This window comes from Pistacia vera, unplaced genomic scaffold (genome assembly GCF_008641045.1).
Source record: "Pistacia vera cultivar Batoury unplaced genomic scaffold, PisVer_v2 Contig601, whole genome shotgun sequence".
Classification (NCBI taxonomy): domain Eukaryota; kingdom Viridiplantae; phylum Streptophyta; class Magnoliopsida; order Sapindales; family Anacardiaceae; genus Pistacia; species Pistacia vera.
Genome location: NW_022196448.1, coordinates 555,869 through 573,025, shown reverse-complemented (window position 1 = coordinate 573,025; position 17,157 = coordinate 555,869). Strand labels below are relative to the sequence as shown.

Sequence of the window (17,157 nt, the reverse complement as noted above, 5' to 3'; positions counted from 1 at the left end):
TCAGAATAGTTATTAAGAATATCATATTTCAAATAATGTACATACCCCTATTTTATGAGTTTGTGCACCATGAGATGATCTATGCTCTCATGGTCGATTCCCTTCGGATTGCTTACCCAGGGTCGATAGCCCCCTTGGGAGATTCATATAGTTTCACCCTCCTGAATCCTGATCATGTGGAGTTCATGATTGAAACATGAGAAGTGGTGGAGAAGTTGATCTCCTTGTATATAGGATGTAGGAAATTAACTTTAAGTGAAAAACAAGTAGATTATGGGATTTTATCCTCTCTCAATTAAATGAATAAGCTACATCCTTAACAGCTTTAGAACTCTAGAAGTTACCAACATCCGGATTTTTTTTCCAACCACAATAACAGTGTCAGCAAGTAAAGAGAGAAGATCTCATTCTTTGGATTTGGTCCGGTTCTGCAAGTCTGGAAACCAATTGATACATAAAAATCATTTTGTCTTTGACCACTCTATCATTCTTTGCATTCAGATTCAAGCCTGACACGGAACTCAAGGCCAATGCCTGTGCCAGCAGATTTTGTCAAATTAGGAACCAACTCGGTGATCCTTCTCGACCACTGAGAGCGCTGCTAGGTAAGCAGCACTTACCTCGTTCCCAGGCTTCAAAGCAGCAATAGCAGCTTCATGGGCTTTCAGAAGAACCTCATAAGCCTTGCTCTGCAAGGGTGTGGCATCAATCAAGAAAGACCTGGCAATGTTTGAGCAATAACTGTTATACCGGGCCCCAACTGCACATATATTACACTTCCGAATCATAGTACAGTAACTCATCATTGCTGGCAGCACTAGGTCTGAGATCAAACTGCCCTCCACTCTGAAATATGGGAGGATAACAAATGTCGACATTCTCTGCCCTCAGCTTCACCCCAGCTTTGTAGGTTCCAGTATCGCCTTCCTGCCTCATCCATCAGGAAGAATGAGTGACTTTTTTTCCTCATCAATAACATTCTCAACCTTTGGAACCACAATTGTTCATAACATTATAAGTCAAGTAACCAGCTTTCTTCACATTCATGATCTCATCTGGGTCTTGACAGCAAACAGTTCAGAAAACCATTGGTTACATCACCAAGCTGAAATCCTGCATTCTTCAGTTTTTCAGCCCATGTCTCCAAAAGCTTCCCTCAGGACTCTCTTGCTATGTATCCAACACCGGGTATCATTGCCATCTACCTTTGACTGAGCACGTATAGATACACTAATATGCATCCATCAGTTACAACATCATCAGTCTTTGCCTTGACATGGATCATAACATCAACACCCACAGCATCTCTGGCAGACCGCTTCACAACTCCAAGCAGAGAGGCTTTCTTCTGGACACAAGAAATGAATCGCTTCTTCATGAAAACCATATAGTCTCCGGGAACTCATAACCAAGCAGCCATATGTTGAGGGCTGATGATTTCAGGTAGCGCAAATCTTCTGAAGCTGGAGGTGTTGCTATTGCAAGGACATCAGCAGAACCCCAGGAATCAGATTTGTTTCCATTCCAGTGTGAATAAAGGGCCTCAATCGTGTGCTAAAGTTCTCCAAATTATAGAATAAGCATTTCCTCCTCCAGTGCCATTTGGAGCTTGGGCATTTCCATACGATTCAGCCATGTGAGAAACTGTACAGGGTCACAACTGGTCTGCATAACAGAAAATGGCCAGTAAAATACCAGTAGGCAGACCATGAAGTACAGAAATATACAGTTCTCTTCATTGAATTTCATGAGGCCAGGCTTATGATATATATTATTTCATTATTCCAACAAAAAAAAAAAAAATCTTAGAACAAGTTCTTCATTAAATAAAAGAATTAACTTCATACTGAATAGACATTACTTAGCAACAAATAACTTTAATCCATATGATGCAGTCATTTCTGTTATAAACTCTTTAATCCAAAAGTTAAAATGCATGTAAAGCACAAGAGGAATGTTTCACAAACTATTCGAATGTCAGATGAATACAGGGATGGATCCATCTGCAAAGTGCCCTTGATCTAGCAGACACTTATTTTCGCATTCAAATTTTCAGTTCCAGAAAAGTTCTTCAGAAAGGGAAACATAAAGGCTCTGCTTAGCAAATAATTAGAACTATACATTATTCATGTTATACACAAGACATGAAACCTAAAAGTATATTAGATACTCCCAATTTAAGTAAACCAAATTACTAACTCATAATAATCTAAACAAGACCACCCACTGCAACTTTACTTACATGAAACTCAACTTCAAAGTTAGATTGGAGTTTCAGGAACTTGCAAAGAGCTACAAGAAGATAACTCACATCTCTCACTGTTCAACTTGAAGCTTCAACAACCTTCACAACCCAAAACAGAGATTCTGAGCCAAATTGGTATATTCTGTTCTCCTGGGGCTATAGTTATTCTGATAGAGAGAGAAAACGTGAATTAGAGTCTACAACGGAAGCATAAAAACTAAGTGCTATCAAAACCAAGAATAAGAATTTCAAGTTTGACTAAAAAACAATTCTAGACTCTACACCTCCAAGTCTCCTATATTCACATGCGATGAAAAAAATTGAAGTCAGCTTCAAAGAGATGAAAAATCTTATATGATACTTAAAGTGCCTTGCTCGAAACTAAGGTTCAATGACAATAAACGATTCTACAAACTTCCAGTAAATTTCAACAGAAATTAAATTAAAGAGTTGGACAACAACGGCTCACATTTCTTATATAAACTCAAACATCACCAATCCAAATTCAATAAATTTCAATATCATGTACACTGAAACATATGTTCTATACCTATGAACAATAGCTAGAAGATAAACTAAGATAACCGATAGTTAAATAAAAGGTCAGTAAGATAATCATGAACAGAAAACTTCAAATTTTATCACTTTAAACTCAAATCAAAGCTAACTCAGAGTTCAAAACAACCACAATAGACAACTAATCAAAGAATTCAATGAATTAAGAGAAGAAAACTAACGTTTCTCAGTCCACAACACGAAGCTTCCACAAATCCCGAATTAGCTTCAACCACCAATTGTCGTCCAATCTAGATTTTGAACAACCTGTAAACGCTAGGTTTAGTACTTATAACCAAACAAAAGCTCTAAACAAAGAAATTTCACAACAATTCCAATTCCCACTTCGTGAAACTACACTTCCAGAAACTCCAAAACAGTTCAAATAACCACCAAATCAACAACGAACCAAAAAAAAAAAAAAAAAAAAAAAAAAAAAACACTCAAGTTTCGAAGAATTGCTTCGAAATGTGAGTGTTACCTAATTACAGTCTTACCACTGTGCTCAGCGGCTGTGAATCTAAGAACTAGAATTGTGGTTCCCTCCTTATAAACAAACAAATATCAATTAGCGGTCGAAGTTTGAAATTCCACAAAAGTTGAAATTCCAACCCTAATTCGAACAAATTAGGGTTCCGAGACTCCAAACAGTTCAATTAACCACCAAAATCAACAACTTAACCTAGAACAAAAATTACAAAAAGCTCATGATTATTAGGCTTCAACACGATGATTAACTCCGAATCTAGATTTGAACTCCTAATTGGAGTCTTACCCTTCGCACTTGCCTATTGCATCTACAACTTAGGGTTAGGGTTAGAGTTTCGTCGTCATAAACAAAAAAAGAACCATCAAACTCAAACTGAGAAACTTCACAACACTTAAAATTGCTACTTAACTCAAACCAAAATACGATTCAGAACTCACAAACAGTTCAATACCCCCAAAATCAACAAAACTTAACTGGAACAAAAAATTACAAAAAAAAACTCACGTTACTCAGTCTATCACTCGATGATTCGACTCCGAAACGTGAGTTTTCAACTCCTAATCGGAGTCTTATCGCTTACCAACCGCCTACGAGGCCACACGCTAGGGTTAGGGTTTCGCTTTCGTGAATGTGAAATCAGTTTTCGAAGTCGAAGTGAGGAATGAATGAAGGAAAGGCGCGAGAGAAGGAATGGCGAGAGATTCCGAGTGAAGCGAGAGAAAGATTTTGAAGAATTATTGAAAAAATGAGGAAAATGAGGGAGAAAATTAAAGAAATAGAGAGAGAAAACGAAAGAAAATGAGAAGTGAGAGAGACAAATAGAGAGCGAAAAAAATTAATTTGAGTTTTCGATCACTCTAGAGACGGTGACTGTGAGGGGGTATGTAATAGGTCTTGGGGTTGGGAAATGAGGGCGCGAGTTTCGATTAATTACGGGATTTGCATTGTTCAGTGTTTACTGCCTATTGGATTTGAAATTTGAATTTGATTACGTGGAATAACCAAAGCTTGAAAGGAAATTTTTTAGTAAAATATATCTCTCGTACACCTCGAGAAGTGAACCGTAATGGAAACGGTTCTGAAAACACTTTCAGTGTAGAAGGTAATTAGTGCATATGTTATAGGGGTATTTCCGTATATTAATTTCATACCTTTTAGGGATATAGTGGGCCTTTCATTGGGTGTTTATTTTGTCAAAGAGAAATTTTGTGAAGAGAATGCAGATGGAAATGAAACGACATCGGATAAGGGGAATATACTAATGGATACGGTGTCGTTTATTGTCAGTGATTGCTAAATATATTCGCCTTGAAATGGCGGGAGAGGAGTTTAAGCTAAAAGCGTGGCGGGAAGTTACGGTTCACTATTATATATTATTATATATAAATTTTAATATAGTTAGATATTCTCAAACTTTATTTAAAATTAGATATTTTAAATATTTTGGGTGTCTTTGATTTATAATCTTCTAATATTTTTTAGAATAATATTTAAAAAAAACGTAAAATTGAGTGATTATTACAGGATAGAATTTGAAAATTAACAAAAATAGCCCCTAGGTTTGTTAATTATTAAAAAACCTTGATAAAATATTAAAAATTAACAAAAACACTCCACTACCCATTAAATACCAGCAAACCAGTCACCACCACCGGAGGGTGGCCGGAGTCACCGTATCGACGCATAACTGGCTTGCGGCTAGATCCACTTGAAAATGCTATATTGACACATAAGAATTTTGATGTACGAGTATGTTATGAAGATGAAAATACTGCCTGTAAACATAAAAGTTTGGATTTTCTCTTTGAAATATGATCATGTAGTCCATTGTGAATATTTATGATGGCATCAGTTTCTTTTCCGTGTTTTTGTCACTCTTCACTGTTGTTATAAACTTGTTTTACAGTGTGGAGATAACGTTTATTCTTCATATGAACTATTTAATTACAGTTTAAAAATAATCTCATGGTTATCCTTCATTTAATCATTCAACAAATCAACCCTGTTTTTATAGTCTGAAACTGAAGACGATCCCAGGACAGTACGGTAGCAAGCAACTAACCGTTTGAACTAGCAATTGTAGAATAAATTCATTTGATTGTATTATCTCTATTATATTATAAGATGTAGGAAAGGAAACAGATGAATACTTGATCTTAAAACAAACTATATAATATAATAGCTAAACCAAGAGAGTAGAATTCTGATAACAAGATAAACTAATAACTAATTTCCAGTAATGTACAAAAGCAAATATCTTTTGTCTTCCAGGCGAGAGAGATAGACAACGATCAAATGCCCAACTACCAACCACTAAGAATTCCAAAATACCAAGCTATGTTAGAACAAACCCCATTCTAAATCATCAGCTAACGGTAAAGTAAAACTTGACACCACGGATCTTATCCTCATCTTAATTTTGCACGTTTTTGGAAACTCCTACTTGGAGGCGCTCGTGATTTTGCAAAGGCTTTCATCTTTCTTCTCTTCCTCTCTGCTTCACTCTCTGAATCGTCTCCTTTTTCTCTGTCGGCATTGCTGGCTTCCCTCTCTAATTCCTCCCATGTCTTTCCTTTCTCTTCCTCTGAGTCTTCTCCTGAATCTTCTTCCTCTTCATCCTCCGATTCCACCAGTGATGCACTGTCAGAATCCTCCTCCTCTGACACCGATTCCACCTCCATATCTGATGGTTCGTAACCCTTATCTGATTCTTCTGAGTTATCGGACTCTGAATCACTGGCTTCCAGATTTAAGAATTCCCAACCCCCATCATCTATAAAGCTCTGAGGGTCATCGGTGATTGTCTTCAAAATCTGCCGCCAGTTGAGATTCAACCTACTCTCATAATACTTGATGTCCGTCGTGTCAAGCCATTCCTTGATGCTATCAAGCGATGTTGAAGGGACGGAATCGATCCTCAGAACATCACGCTTGAAGTCTTTAAAGACAATGGTCATGTCAAAATTTTTCTGTCCAAGACCAACTCTCTCAAGGTTCACAATCTCGATCTCACTTAGACTGACCACTAGGAAAGGAGTCTCTATTAGCTCAACCAGGCAGCTCGAAGTTGGAACAATGAAAGCAGAGGATTTGTACGGCACTCCATGGAAGCCAAGATCTCTCAGAGGCTGATCAAATTCAAGGTCAAGCCCACTGAATTGAGGCTGCCCCCACAGATCGTTTACTCGATTCACAAAGCTCTGAAAATCCATATTAATCTTGTTCTTCCTAGCCCTATCTCGTTGTTCTTCTTCAATCTCATCTGGATCATAGGCAGATCTCTTCCCACCTCCGATTGTTTGAACCGAGTCCATCACCTCAACATAAAACTGCACATCTTTGGTCTTCTTGTTCCCCACCATGATATGGTTGTGCAAATGGAAGTGGAGAAGTGTGATCATCTCCTTTTCAGCAGGCTGGAAAAATGCATGCTTTATGTTGCCAAACATAACGTCTACTCGCTCTTCAGGTCTAGAAGTAGCATATCTGAACCCATTCACATGAGCTTCAAGTGTACCCGTTATCTTTCTTCCACGGCCTCCAAAAACTGGTCGAATCCAAAGGTCATGCAATCTTATGGGCTTGAATCTGTTACCAGCAAGTTGGAGTTTTTCTTGTGTAACCAAAGTGGCCCTCTCAGCTCTCTCAGACTCCCTAGCCATAACTTGACGACGAAGTGTTTTAATCAGCCCCACAACTTCACTAATGTGCCTTGGATCCTTAGATCGAAAGGACACCTCCTTTAGATAGATAGCCCCTTGAAATTTCAATGAGTTAGTGTCATGAGGATTGAATGGGGTCCCAGGAACATTAAATATAATGCGAATATAACAACTCCGATTAGTGTCTTGCTGGCTGGAAACTGTCCTTATGGTAGCTACATGAAATGGAACCATACTTCCATAAATAGGCAAGAGTACCGCCTCATGCTTCTGGTCAATCTGTATCATCAAATCTCTTGGAGGTGGGAGATCATTGACATTCTTATATGCAATCAAATCTGTTGTTGTTCTAGCAGCAGAACGACTATCTCCAGCCCCGCTTCCCCCACCAGCAAGTCTCCTGGCAGTTTCTTCATTCTTTTGACGGGCTAGTTCTGCCTGGTGCTGCCTCCGAAGTTCCTCCTTTGAAATCTCGTGATTATCAGACCTGAGTGTTGTCTTAGATGGGAAGGCCTCCGTGCCATTAGCCTCAGCTTTTACATTTGGCCTTTCTTCTTCCTCCTCATCCTCATTAAATGAATAAGCTACATCCTTAACAGCTTTAGAACTCTTAGAAGTTACCACATCCGGATTTTTTTCACCAACAATAACAGTGTCAGCAAGTAACAGAGAGAAGATCTCATTCTTTGGATTATTGGTCCGGTTCTGCAAGTTCTGGAAACCAATTGATACATTAAAAATCATTTTGTCTTTGACCACTCTATCATTCTTTGCATTCAGATTCAAGCCTGACTCACGGAACTCAAGGCCAATGCCTGTGCCAGCAGATTTTGTCAAATTAGGAACCAACTCCGGTGCATCCTTCTCGACCACTGAGAGCGCTGCTAGGTAAGCAGCACTTACCTCGTTCCCAGGCTTCAAAGCAGCAATAGCAGCTTCATGGGCTTTCAGAAGAACCTCATAAGCCTTGCTCTGCAAGGGTGTGGCATCAATCAAGAAAGACCTGGCAATGTTTGAGCAATAACTGTTATACCGGGCCCCAACTGCACATATAATTACACTTCCAGAATCATAGTACAGTAACTCATCATTGCTGGCAGCACTAGGTCTGAGATCAAACTGCCCTCCACTCTGAAATATGGGAGGATAACAAATGTCGACATTCTCTGCCCTCAGCTTCACCCCAGCTTTTGTAGGTTCCAGTATCGCCTTCTCTGCCTCATCCATCAAGGAAGAATGAGTGACTTTCTTTTCCTCATCAATAACATTCTCAACCTTTGGAACCACAATTTTGTTCATAACATTATAAGTCAAGTAACCAGCTTTCTTCACATTCATGATCTCATCTGGGTCCTTGACAGCAAACAGTTCAGACAACCCATTGGTTACATCACCAAGCTGAAATCCTGCATTCTTCAGTTTTTCAGCCCATGTCTCCAAAAGCTTCCCCTCAGGAGTCTCTCTTGCTATGTATCCAACAACAGGGTTATCATTGCCATCTACCTTTGACTGAGCACGTATAGCACTAAATATAGCATCCATCAGTTCACAACCATCATCAGTCTTTGCCTTGACATGGATCATAACATCAACACCCACAGCATCTCTGGCAGACCGCTTCACAACTCCAAGCAGAGAGGCTTTCTTTTGGCTACACAAGAAATGAATCTGCTTCTTCATGAAAACCATTATAGTCTCCGGGAACTCATAACCAAGCAGCCATATGTTGAGGGCTGATGATTTCAGGTAGCGCAAATCTTCTGAAGCTGGAGGTGTTGCTATTGCAAGGACATCAGCAGAACCCCAGGAATCAGATTTGTTTCCATTCCAGTGTGAATAAAGGGCCTTCAATCGTGTGCTAAAGTTCTCCAAATTAATAGAATAAGCATTTCCTCCTCCAGTGCCATTTGGAGCTTGGGCATTTCCATTACGATTTTCAGCCATGTGATGAAACTGTACAGGGTCACAACTGGTCTGCATAACAGAAAATGGCCAGTAAAATAAACAGTAGGCAGACCATGAAGTACACAAATATACAGTTCTCTTCATTGATATTTCATGAGGCCAGGCCTATGATATATCATTATTTCATTATTCCAACAAAAAAAAAATCTTAGAACAAGTTCTTCATTGAAATAAAAGAATTAACTTCAGACTGAATTAGACATTACGCTTAGCAACAAATAACTTCTTAATCCATATGATGCAGTCATTTCTGTTATAAACTCTTTAATCCAAAAGTTAAAATGCATGTAAAGCACAAGAGGAATGTTTCACAAACTATTCGAATGTCAGATGAATACAGGGATGGATCCATCTGCAAAGTGCCCTTGATCTAGCAGACCACTTATTTTCGACATTCAAGTTTTCAGTTCCAGAAAAGTTCTTCAGAAAGGGAAACATAAAGGCTCTGCTTAGCAAATAATTAGAACTATACATTTCTTCATGTTACACACAAGACATTGAAACCTAAAAGTATATTAGATACTCCCAATTTAAGTAAACCAAATTACTAACTCATAATAATCTAAACAATGACCCACCACTGCAACTTTACTTACATGAAACTCAACTTCAAAGCTAGATTGGAGTTTCAGGAACTTGCAAGTACTTCAAAAAACTACAAAGAGCTACAAGAAGATAACTCACATCTCTCACTGTTCAACTTGAAGCTTCAACAACCTTCACAACCCAAAACAGAGATTCTGAGCCAAATTGAGTTATATTCTATTCTCCTGGGGCTATAGTTATTCTGATAGAGAGAGAAAACGTGAATTAGAGTCTACAACGGAAGCATAAAACTAATGTGCTATCAAAACCAAGAATAAGAATTTCAAGTTTGACTAAAAAACAATTCTAGACTCTACACCTCCAAGTCTCCTATATTCACATGCGATGAAAAAAAATTGAAGTCACAGCTTCAAAAGAGATGAAAAATCTTATATGATACTTAAAGTGCCTTGCTCGAAACTAAGAGTTCAATGACAAATAACGATTCTACAAACTTCCAGTAAATTTCAACAGAAATTAAATCCAAAGAGTTGGACACAGAACGCTCACATTTCTTATATAACTCAAACATCACCAAATCCAAATTCAATAAATTTCAATATCATGTACACTGAAACATATGTTCTATACCTATGAACAATCAGCTAGATAGATAAACTAAGATAACCGATAGTTAATAAAAGGTCAGTAAGATAATCATGAACTAGAAAACTTCAAATTTTATCACTATAAACTCAAATCTAAAGCTAACTCAGAGTTCAAAACAACCACAATAGACAACTAATCAAAGAATTCAATGAATTAAGAGAAGAAAACTAACGTTTCTCAGTCCACAACACGAAGCTTCCACAAATCCCGAATTAGCTTCAACCACCAATTGCCGTCCAATCTAGACTTTGAACAACCTGTAAACGCTAGGTTTAGTACTTATAACCAAACAAAAGCCTCTAAACAAAGAAATTTCACAACAATTCCAATTCCCACTTCGTGAAACTACACTTCCAGAAACTCCAAAACAGTTCAATAAACCCAACAAAAAAAAAAAAAAAAAAAAAAACCACTCAAGTTTCGAAGAATTGCTTCGAAATGTGAGATGTTACCCTAATTACAGTCTTACCACTGTGCTCAGCGGCTGTTGAATCTAAGAACTAGAATTGTGGTTCCCTCCTTATAAACAAAACAAATATCAATTAGCGGTCGAAGTTTGAAATTCCACAAAAGTTGAAATTCCAACTTAATTCGAACCAAATTAGGGTTCCGAGACTCCAAACAGTTCAATTAACCACCAAAATCAACAACTTAACCTAGAACAAAAATTACAAAAAGCTCATGATTATTAGGCTTCAACACGATGATTAACTCCGAATCTAGATTTGAACTCCTAATTGGAGTCTTACCCTTCGCACTTGCCTATTGCGTCTACAACTTAGGGTTAGGGTTAGAGTTTCGTCGTCATAAACAAAAAAAGAACCATTCAAACTCAAACTGAGAAACTTCACAACACTTAAAATTGCTACTTAACTCAAACCAAAATACGATTCAGAACTCACAAACAGTTCAATTAACCCCCAAAATCAACAAAACTTAACTGGAACAAAAAAATTACAAAAAAAAAACTCACGTTACTCAGTCTATCACTCGATGATTCGACTCCGAAACGTGAGTTTTCAACTCCTAATCGGAGTCTTATCGCTTACCAACCGCCTACGAGGCCACACGCTAGGGTTAGGGTTTCGCTTTCGTGAATGTGAAATCAGTTTTCGAAGTCGAAGTGAGGAATGAATGAAGGAAAGAGCGAGAGAGAAGGAATGGCGAGAGATTCCGAGAGTGAAGCGAGAGAAAGATTTTGAAGAAATTTATTGAAAAAATGAGAGAAAATGAGGGAGAAAATTAAAGAAATAGAAGAGAGAAAACGAAAGAAAATGAGAAGAGTGAGAGAGACAAATAGAGAGCGAAAAAAATTATTTTGAGTTTTCGATCACTCTAGGGAGCGGTGAGTGTGAGGGGGTATGTATATAGGTCTTGGGGTTGGGAAATGAGGGCGCGAGTTTCGATTAATTACGGGATTTGCCATTGTTCAGTGTTTACTTGCCTATTGGATTTGAAATTTTGAATTTTTGATTACGTGGAATAACCAAAGCTTGAAAGGAAATTTTTTAGTAAAATATATCTCTCGTACACCCTCGAGAAGTGAACCGTAATAGAACAGGTTCTGAAAACACTTTCAGTGTAGAAGGTAATTAGTGCATATGTTATAGGGGTATTTCCGTATATTAATTTCATGCCTTTTTAGGGATGTAGTGGGCCTTTCATTGGGTGTTTATTTTGTCAAAGAGAAATTTTGTGAAGAGAATGCAGATGGAAATGAAACGACATCGGATAAGGGGGAATACTACTAATGGATACGGTGTCGTTTTATTGTACAGTTGATTGCTAAATATATTCGCCTTGAAATGGCGGGAGAGGAGTTTAGTACGCTCAAAGCGTGGCGGGAAGTTACGGTTCCTACTATTATATTATTATTATTATATATTAAATTTTAATATATAGTTAGATATTCTCAAACTTTATTTAAAATTAGATAATTATAAATATTTTGGGTGTCTTTGATTTATAATCTTCTAATACTTTTTAGAATAATATTTTAAAAAAGTAAAATTGAGTTGTTATTACAAGGTAGGATTTAAAAATTAACAAAAATAGCCCCTTATGTTTGTTAATTTACTAAACAACTCTGTAATAAAATATTAAAAATTAACAAAAACACTCCACTCACCCATTAAATACCAACAACCAGTCACCACCACCGGAGGGTGGCCAGAGTCACCGTATCGACGCAAAACTGGCATTGCGGCTAGATCCACTGAAAAGGCTATATCGACGCACTACCGACCAGATCCAGTTGATAGTGCACCATTATACCAGATTCTAGCAACTTCTAGCGGTGGTGGCCAAAATCTGGCAAAAGGGTAGGTGGGGGTGTTTTTGTCAATTTCTAAAAAAAATATTGAGGGCGTTTAGTTAAATTAACAAACATAGGGGGTTTAAAAATAATTGAATAAAATCGAATAATATTTTCAGAATGAGGAAATAAATGTGTATTTTGGATAGGATAGGGGGGAAATTGTAAAATAAATGCAGCCAACTTATTAATGTCTAAGGTGAACTATATGTTTTTATGTCCATTTAATTTTCTAAAAAGAAAAAAAAAAATAAGATGGGTTTAAAGATATAAATTTATTTAGTATTTTTTATGAGGACATCTGCATTATTTTTAGGGGGCGTTTGGTTGGGGGTTACTTAGGATTACTGGGATTAAGTTTATTTGATTACCATGTTTGGTCGTCAAGTAATATAAGATACCGGTAATCTTCAAATAACAATAGTGGTTACTATTGGTAATATTATACCTCCATTTTCTTAGGTATTATAAGATTGCCAGGGTTATATTTTTTTGTTACAATTCTATCCCTTATTAATAAACTTTTAGGACAATAATACTCTTATTTTTAAATTTATTTACATGAATATAGCTTTTACTATTTCACCATAATTAAATTAACTTTTTGGACAAAATTACCCTTGAATTCAAAACAAATTGCAACTCATCCAAGCCACCACCCCCACCCACCTGCAGCGGCAACCACCGCCGCAGCTAGTCGTCACCGTCGGAACGGTGCACGGAGGTCATTTGCTGCCTTCCGTGCGCCGTTAGGTTGTCGGTTGCTAACAGCCGTTAGTAGCTGGGTTGGTGGGGGTGCTTTGTTGATTTTTTAAACTTTTATTATGGGGTTGTTTTTGCAAGTTTTTAAATGCAGGGGGGTTATAATAATCCAAATAATAATCAGTATTAAAAAATAATATAGTAATAATATTTAATTAGATGACAATTCAGTAATTTAAATAACATACCCACCAATTTATTCCTCCCAACCAAACATATTAATATAACATACCCACCAATTAACCAAATACATTTTCTTAAAGATTCACAGTAATCTTCAAGGTAATCAAACTTTTTAGTAATCCAATATTCTCAGTAATCCAACATTTCCTTAACCAAACGCCCCCTTAATCATATCGATAAATACTGGAAAAATTAAATGTTAGTCAAACTTTTTTGTAATTATATTATAAAAAAATATTTTGATTTATTGATAAATGAGAGTTTGGATTTATTTTTTTAAATCGCAAATATTTGCATTTAAGAATTTTTAAAATTTAGTATCATATTCCTTTATACTTCCAAATAATATTATGCATTTCAAGTATATTGTCCTAGGATTTTATTGGATTTTATAATTGTTTATGTCATATGTAATTTTTTTTTATTTCACACATCATTATAATTAATGGTATATATATATATACCATAGTTAATCACTATAGGTCCTTATATGTACATTATTATGTGAGTCTAATGAGTAAATCCAAATTCAAACATAGTCCTAATATAATGATATTAAGACATCCTTACTAGAAAAATTTTAATGTATATATGTATATTAGCTTATGATATCACTAATGTTATGTCATCGTATTATCGTAAATCATTGCCCCTATTTGTTTAACTTTTAAAAACTCTATTTTATTATCTTATTTAAAGTAAACAATAAAAAACATATTTGTTTTAATATTGACGGAATTCAATTCAAAATCTAATCATATTATATTCAACTCAAAACATTTAACAATTACCTTTCACAATAAAAGTTTATAAGTTAATAAAAACACCCCCACCCACCCAAACTACTATTAGCTGCTAGAAACCATCGCTAACACCGGAATGAAGCACAATCAGTCGGATCTGGCCAAAACGGCCAGATCGATGCACGACCGACTAGATCCAGCCGATCAAATGTCATTCCGACAATTGTCAGTCACTGTTCGACAGGGGTGGGTGACTACTAGCAATCGATTGGGTGGATGGGGGTGTTTTTGTTCATTTATAAACTTTTATTTTGGGGGGTGGTTCGCTAAATTAACAAATATAGGGGGATAAAAATAGTCTAAATATTTTCAGAAAATGTTTTAAAAAAATGCAACAAACACAGTCTCATAATCCTATCCCATTTTATTTAATTGTATCATATTCATAATAGTTATTAAGAATATCATATTTTAAATAATGTATATACCCCTATTTTATGAGTTTGTAAACCGTGACATGATCTATGCTCTCATGGTCAATTCCCTTCGGATTGCTTACCCAGGGTCGATAGCCCCCTTGGGAGATTCATATAGTTTCACCCTCCTGAATCCTAATCATATGGAGTTCATGATTGAAACATGAGAAATGGTGGAGAAGTTAATCTCCTTGTATATAGGATGTAGGAAATTAACTTTAAGTGAAAAACAAGTAGATTATGGGAATTTTTTTTTTTTTTTTTTTTAAGTAATTGGAGTGTTCAAACCAGCTTATACGCACATCAATAATTAACGGACTATTGAATATCTTACAACCCAAAGGGTTAGATAATTATATTGTAATAGATGATCCCAAATTCGAATAAAAAACTCAATGAAAAGAACAAATCTTTTTTTACTACTAACCCTTGAGGTTAGATTATAGGATATTAGGGACTTGTTGCCCCCATGTGCCATGTGTCTTCTTAATTTGAATCATGGTGCTTGTCAGTTTTGGACCTCATTAACGTTGGGAAACTTCTAGGGTTTGTCCATGTGGCCCAAATCTTGACTCCAACCCATTTCAACACTTTATTTGTTTTGGACCCTTGTTCATATATTCTAGGCCCTTTTATTATGCACTCCCTCATGGGTTTCATCTAATTGGGTTAGACTAAAATTTCTGCTCAACATACATCAAATCTATAATAATATCAATTGGTATTATTTTCCTTAGTTAAATATTTGTGGAATTATTAGTTTATCTATTTAGATTTTAAATTACCCTTATTTAAATGATAAGTGAGGGCTAATATAAGAAATGGATTTGAAAATCACTTCTCTTCTTTAAAAGCCTATTGGTCATTATTTTGCAATGTTTAGGTTTATTATTAGTCTTATTTTTTATTTTTTTGCTCGTTTCACAACACGATAAATAAGTAATTTTTATATATAATATATATATGAAAATATATTATGGAATTTTCAAGAAACGTTGACAATCACTTACAAATTTTGATTTTTGTGAAAGTTTATTTTGTTTCCCTCTAGGAGATCACTTAGAATTAAATTCATCCTTTTTTTGTTTAAAATAAATAAATAAATATCCTTTAGTGGTTTCGGATATTTTAGGTTTTTTCCGATATTTAAGGCGGTTGGGCCAATCAGAAAATGGGCTTGGTGTTCTTTCATTGACCCATTATTTAGTAGGTAAGTCCTTATTTTTTATTATTTATTTTTAATTATTTTATAAAGTTCATGTGGCTCACCAACCTTCAGTTTGACTTACGTATAAATTGGTTCATTAAAATAATAATAAACAAACGAAAGTTTACAACTTGTATATGTAGAATAATACGATCCTTCAAAGATTTCAACTATCCGATTTATTTTCTATAAATAATTATTCAAATCAAAAAAAATAGTGTTTTTTTCCCAAGATTTGGGCTATTTGGGTTATAGACTTTTTTTTTTTAATAAAAAAAAAAAAGGTAAGTCCACTTTTAAGACTTTGAAAACCGTCCAAATTGTCAAAATAATACCATATATTAAGAGGTCTCTAACTATTTTTCTATTGGTATAATGCAAAGACGCTTTTAATTTGTGAAACGACTCTTAAACATGTTTAAAATTATAAAGTTTCGTTAATGATTTTCCTCCTCATCTATCAATTTGTTTTCAGTTAAATGTCGAAATCATAATATCTTCCAAGTTAAAATTTGAATAATAAGAATTATTATGTAATTCACTCGCTATGCTACCGTAGACTTATAGCTCTCATATACGGTATTTTTTTTAAACTTTGACTCTCTTGTTGTACTAATTGTTTCAGTTGTAGATGTCAAAGTTTGAATATTTTTCCAAGCTAAAAAATTACACAATATTTTGTAATAGATTATCGGTGAATTATAGCCATCGGATTATGGTCAATGATCAACTCTATGATCATGATCTAAGGATAAGTATGACCCTTTCTAGTACAACAAATACGACATTTTCTTTTCATAAACTTCATTATATTTTTATAATTCAAAGTTTTGAATTGCTATTGTTAATTTTGATTTAATAAAAATAATAATAACACCAACCATGCCAACTGCCACAATTTAACCTTCATACATCATACAGGGCACTCTCGCATGACTAACTGAATTCTTTGTTTGTACCTACCCTACTTTCGTTTAATACCAATTATGCCCCTATTATTTTCCTAAACTGTCCTTTGTATCTTTGACTAGGAAAAAAAAACTTTTTTATTTTTTAATTGGCTATTTTAAATATATTTATAGAAATAAAGTATTTTTATTATATATATTTTTAAAAATAAATAATAGTTATTAAAAACTATTTTCTTAAATATATATATTATTATAGTATTTATTATTGATTTAAAGTAAAAATGCATTGTGACCCTATAAATAGGAGACAAACATTAAGTTTTAAAAAATGTTTGTTTTTTCCATTAAAACTTCCCTAATCAATTTACCAAAATATATATTTTAAAAATTAAAAATTTCTTGCTTTATATATTTTAAATATAAATATAATCTAATGATTAACATTAAATT

General features: G+C 35.1%; 1 protein-coding gene and 1 long non-coding RNA gene across 2 annotated transcripts; both read right to left on the bottom strand.

Annotated features, from left to right (window-relative positions):
• Positions 1-1,639: 1,639 nt before the first annotated feature.
• On the bottom strand, positions 1,640-3,959 carry LOC116110355. Its single transcript, XR_004124877.1, has 4 exons — positions 3,795-3,959; positions 2,983-3,067; positions 2,243-2,412; positions 1,640-1,665 (listed from the first exon to the last, which is right to left on the bottom strand). It is a non-coding gene; the product is annotated as an uncharacterized LOC116110355 (long non-coding RNA).
• A 1,535-nt stretch (positions 3,960-5,494) lies between these two features.
• LOC116110356 (FACT complex subunit SPT16-like) lies at positions 5,495-10,369 on the bottom strand. The gene is made up of 3 exons (XM_031396583.1): positions 10,284-10,369; positions 9,602-9,704; positions 5,495-8,926 (listed from the first exon to the last, which is right to left on the bottom strand). The coding sequence occupies exon 3, from the start codon at positions 8,894-8,896 to the stop codon at positions 5,699-5,701; it is 3,198 nt and encodes a 1,065-aa protein (XP_031252443.1). The 5' UTR covers positions 8,897-8,926; positions 9,602-9,704; positions 10,284-10,369; the 3' UTR covers positions 5,495-5,698.
• Between the last annotated feature and the right edge of the window lie 6,788 nt (positions 10,370-17,157).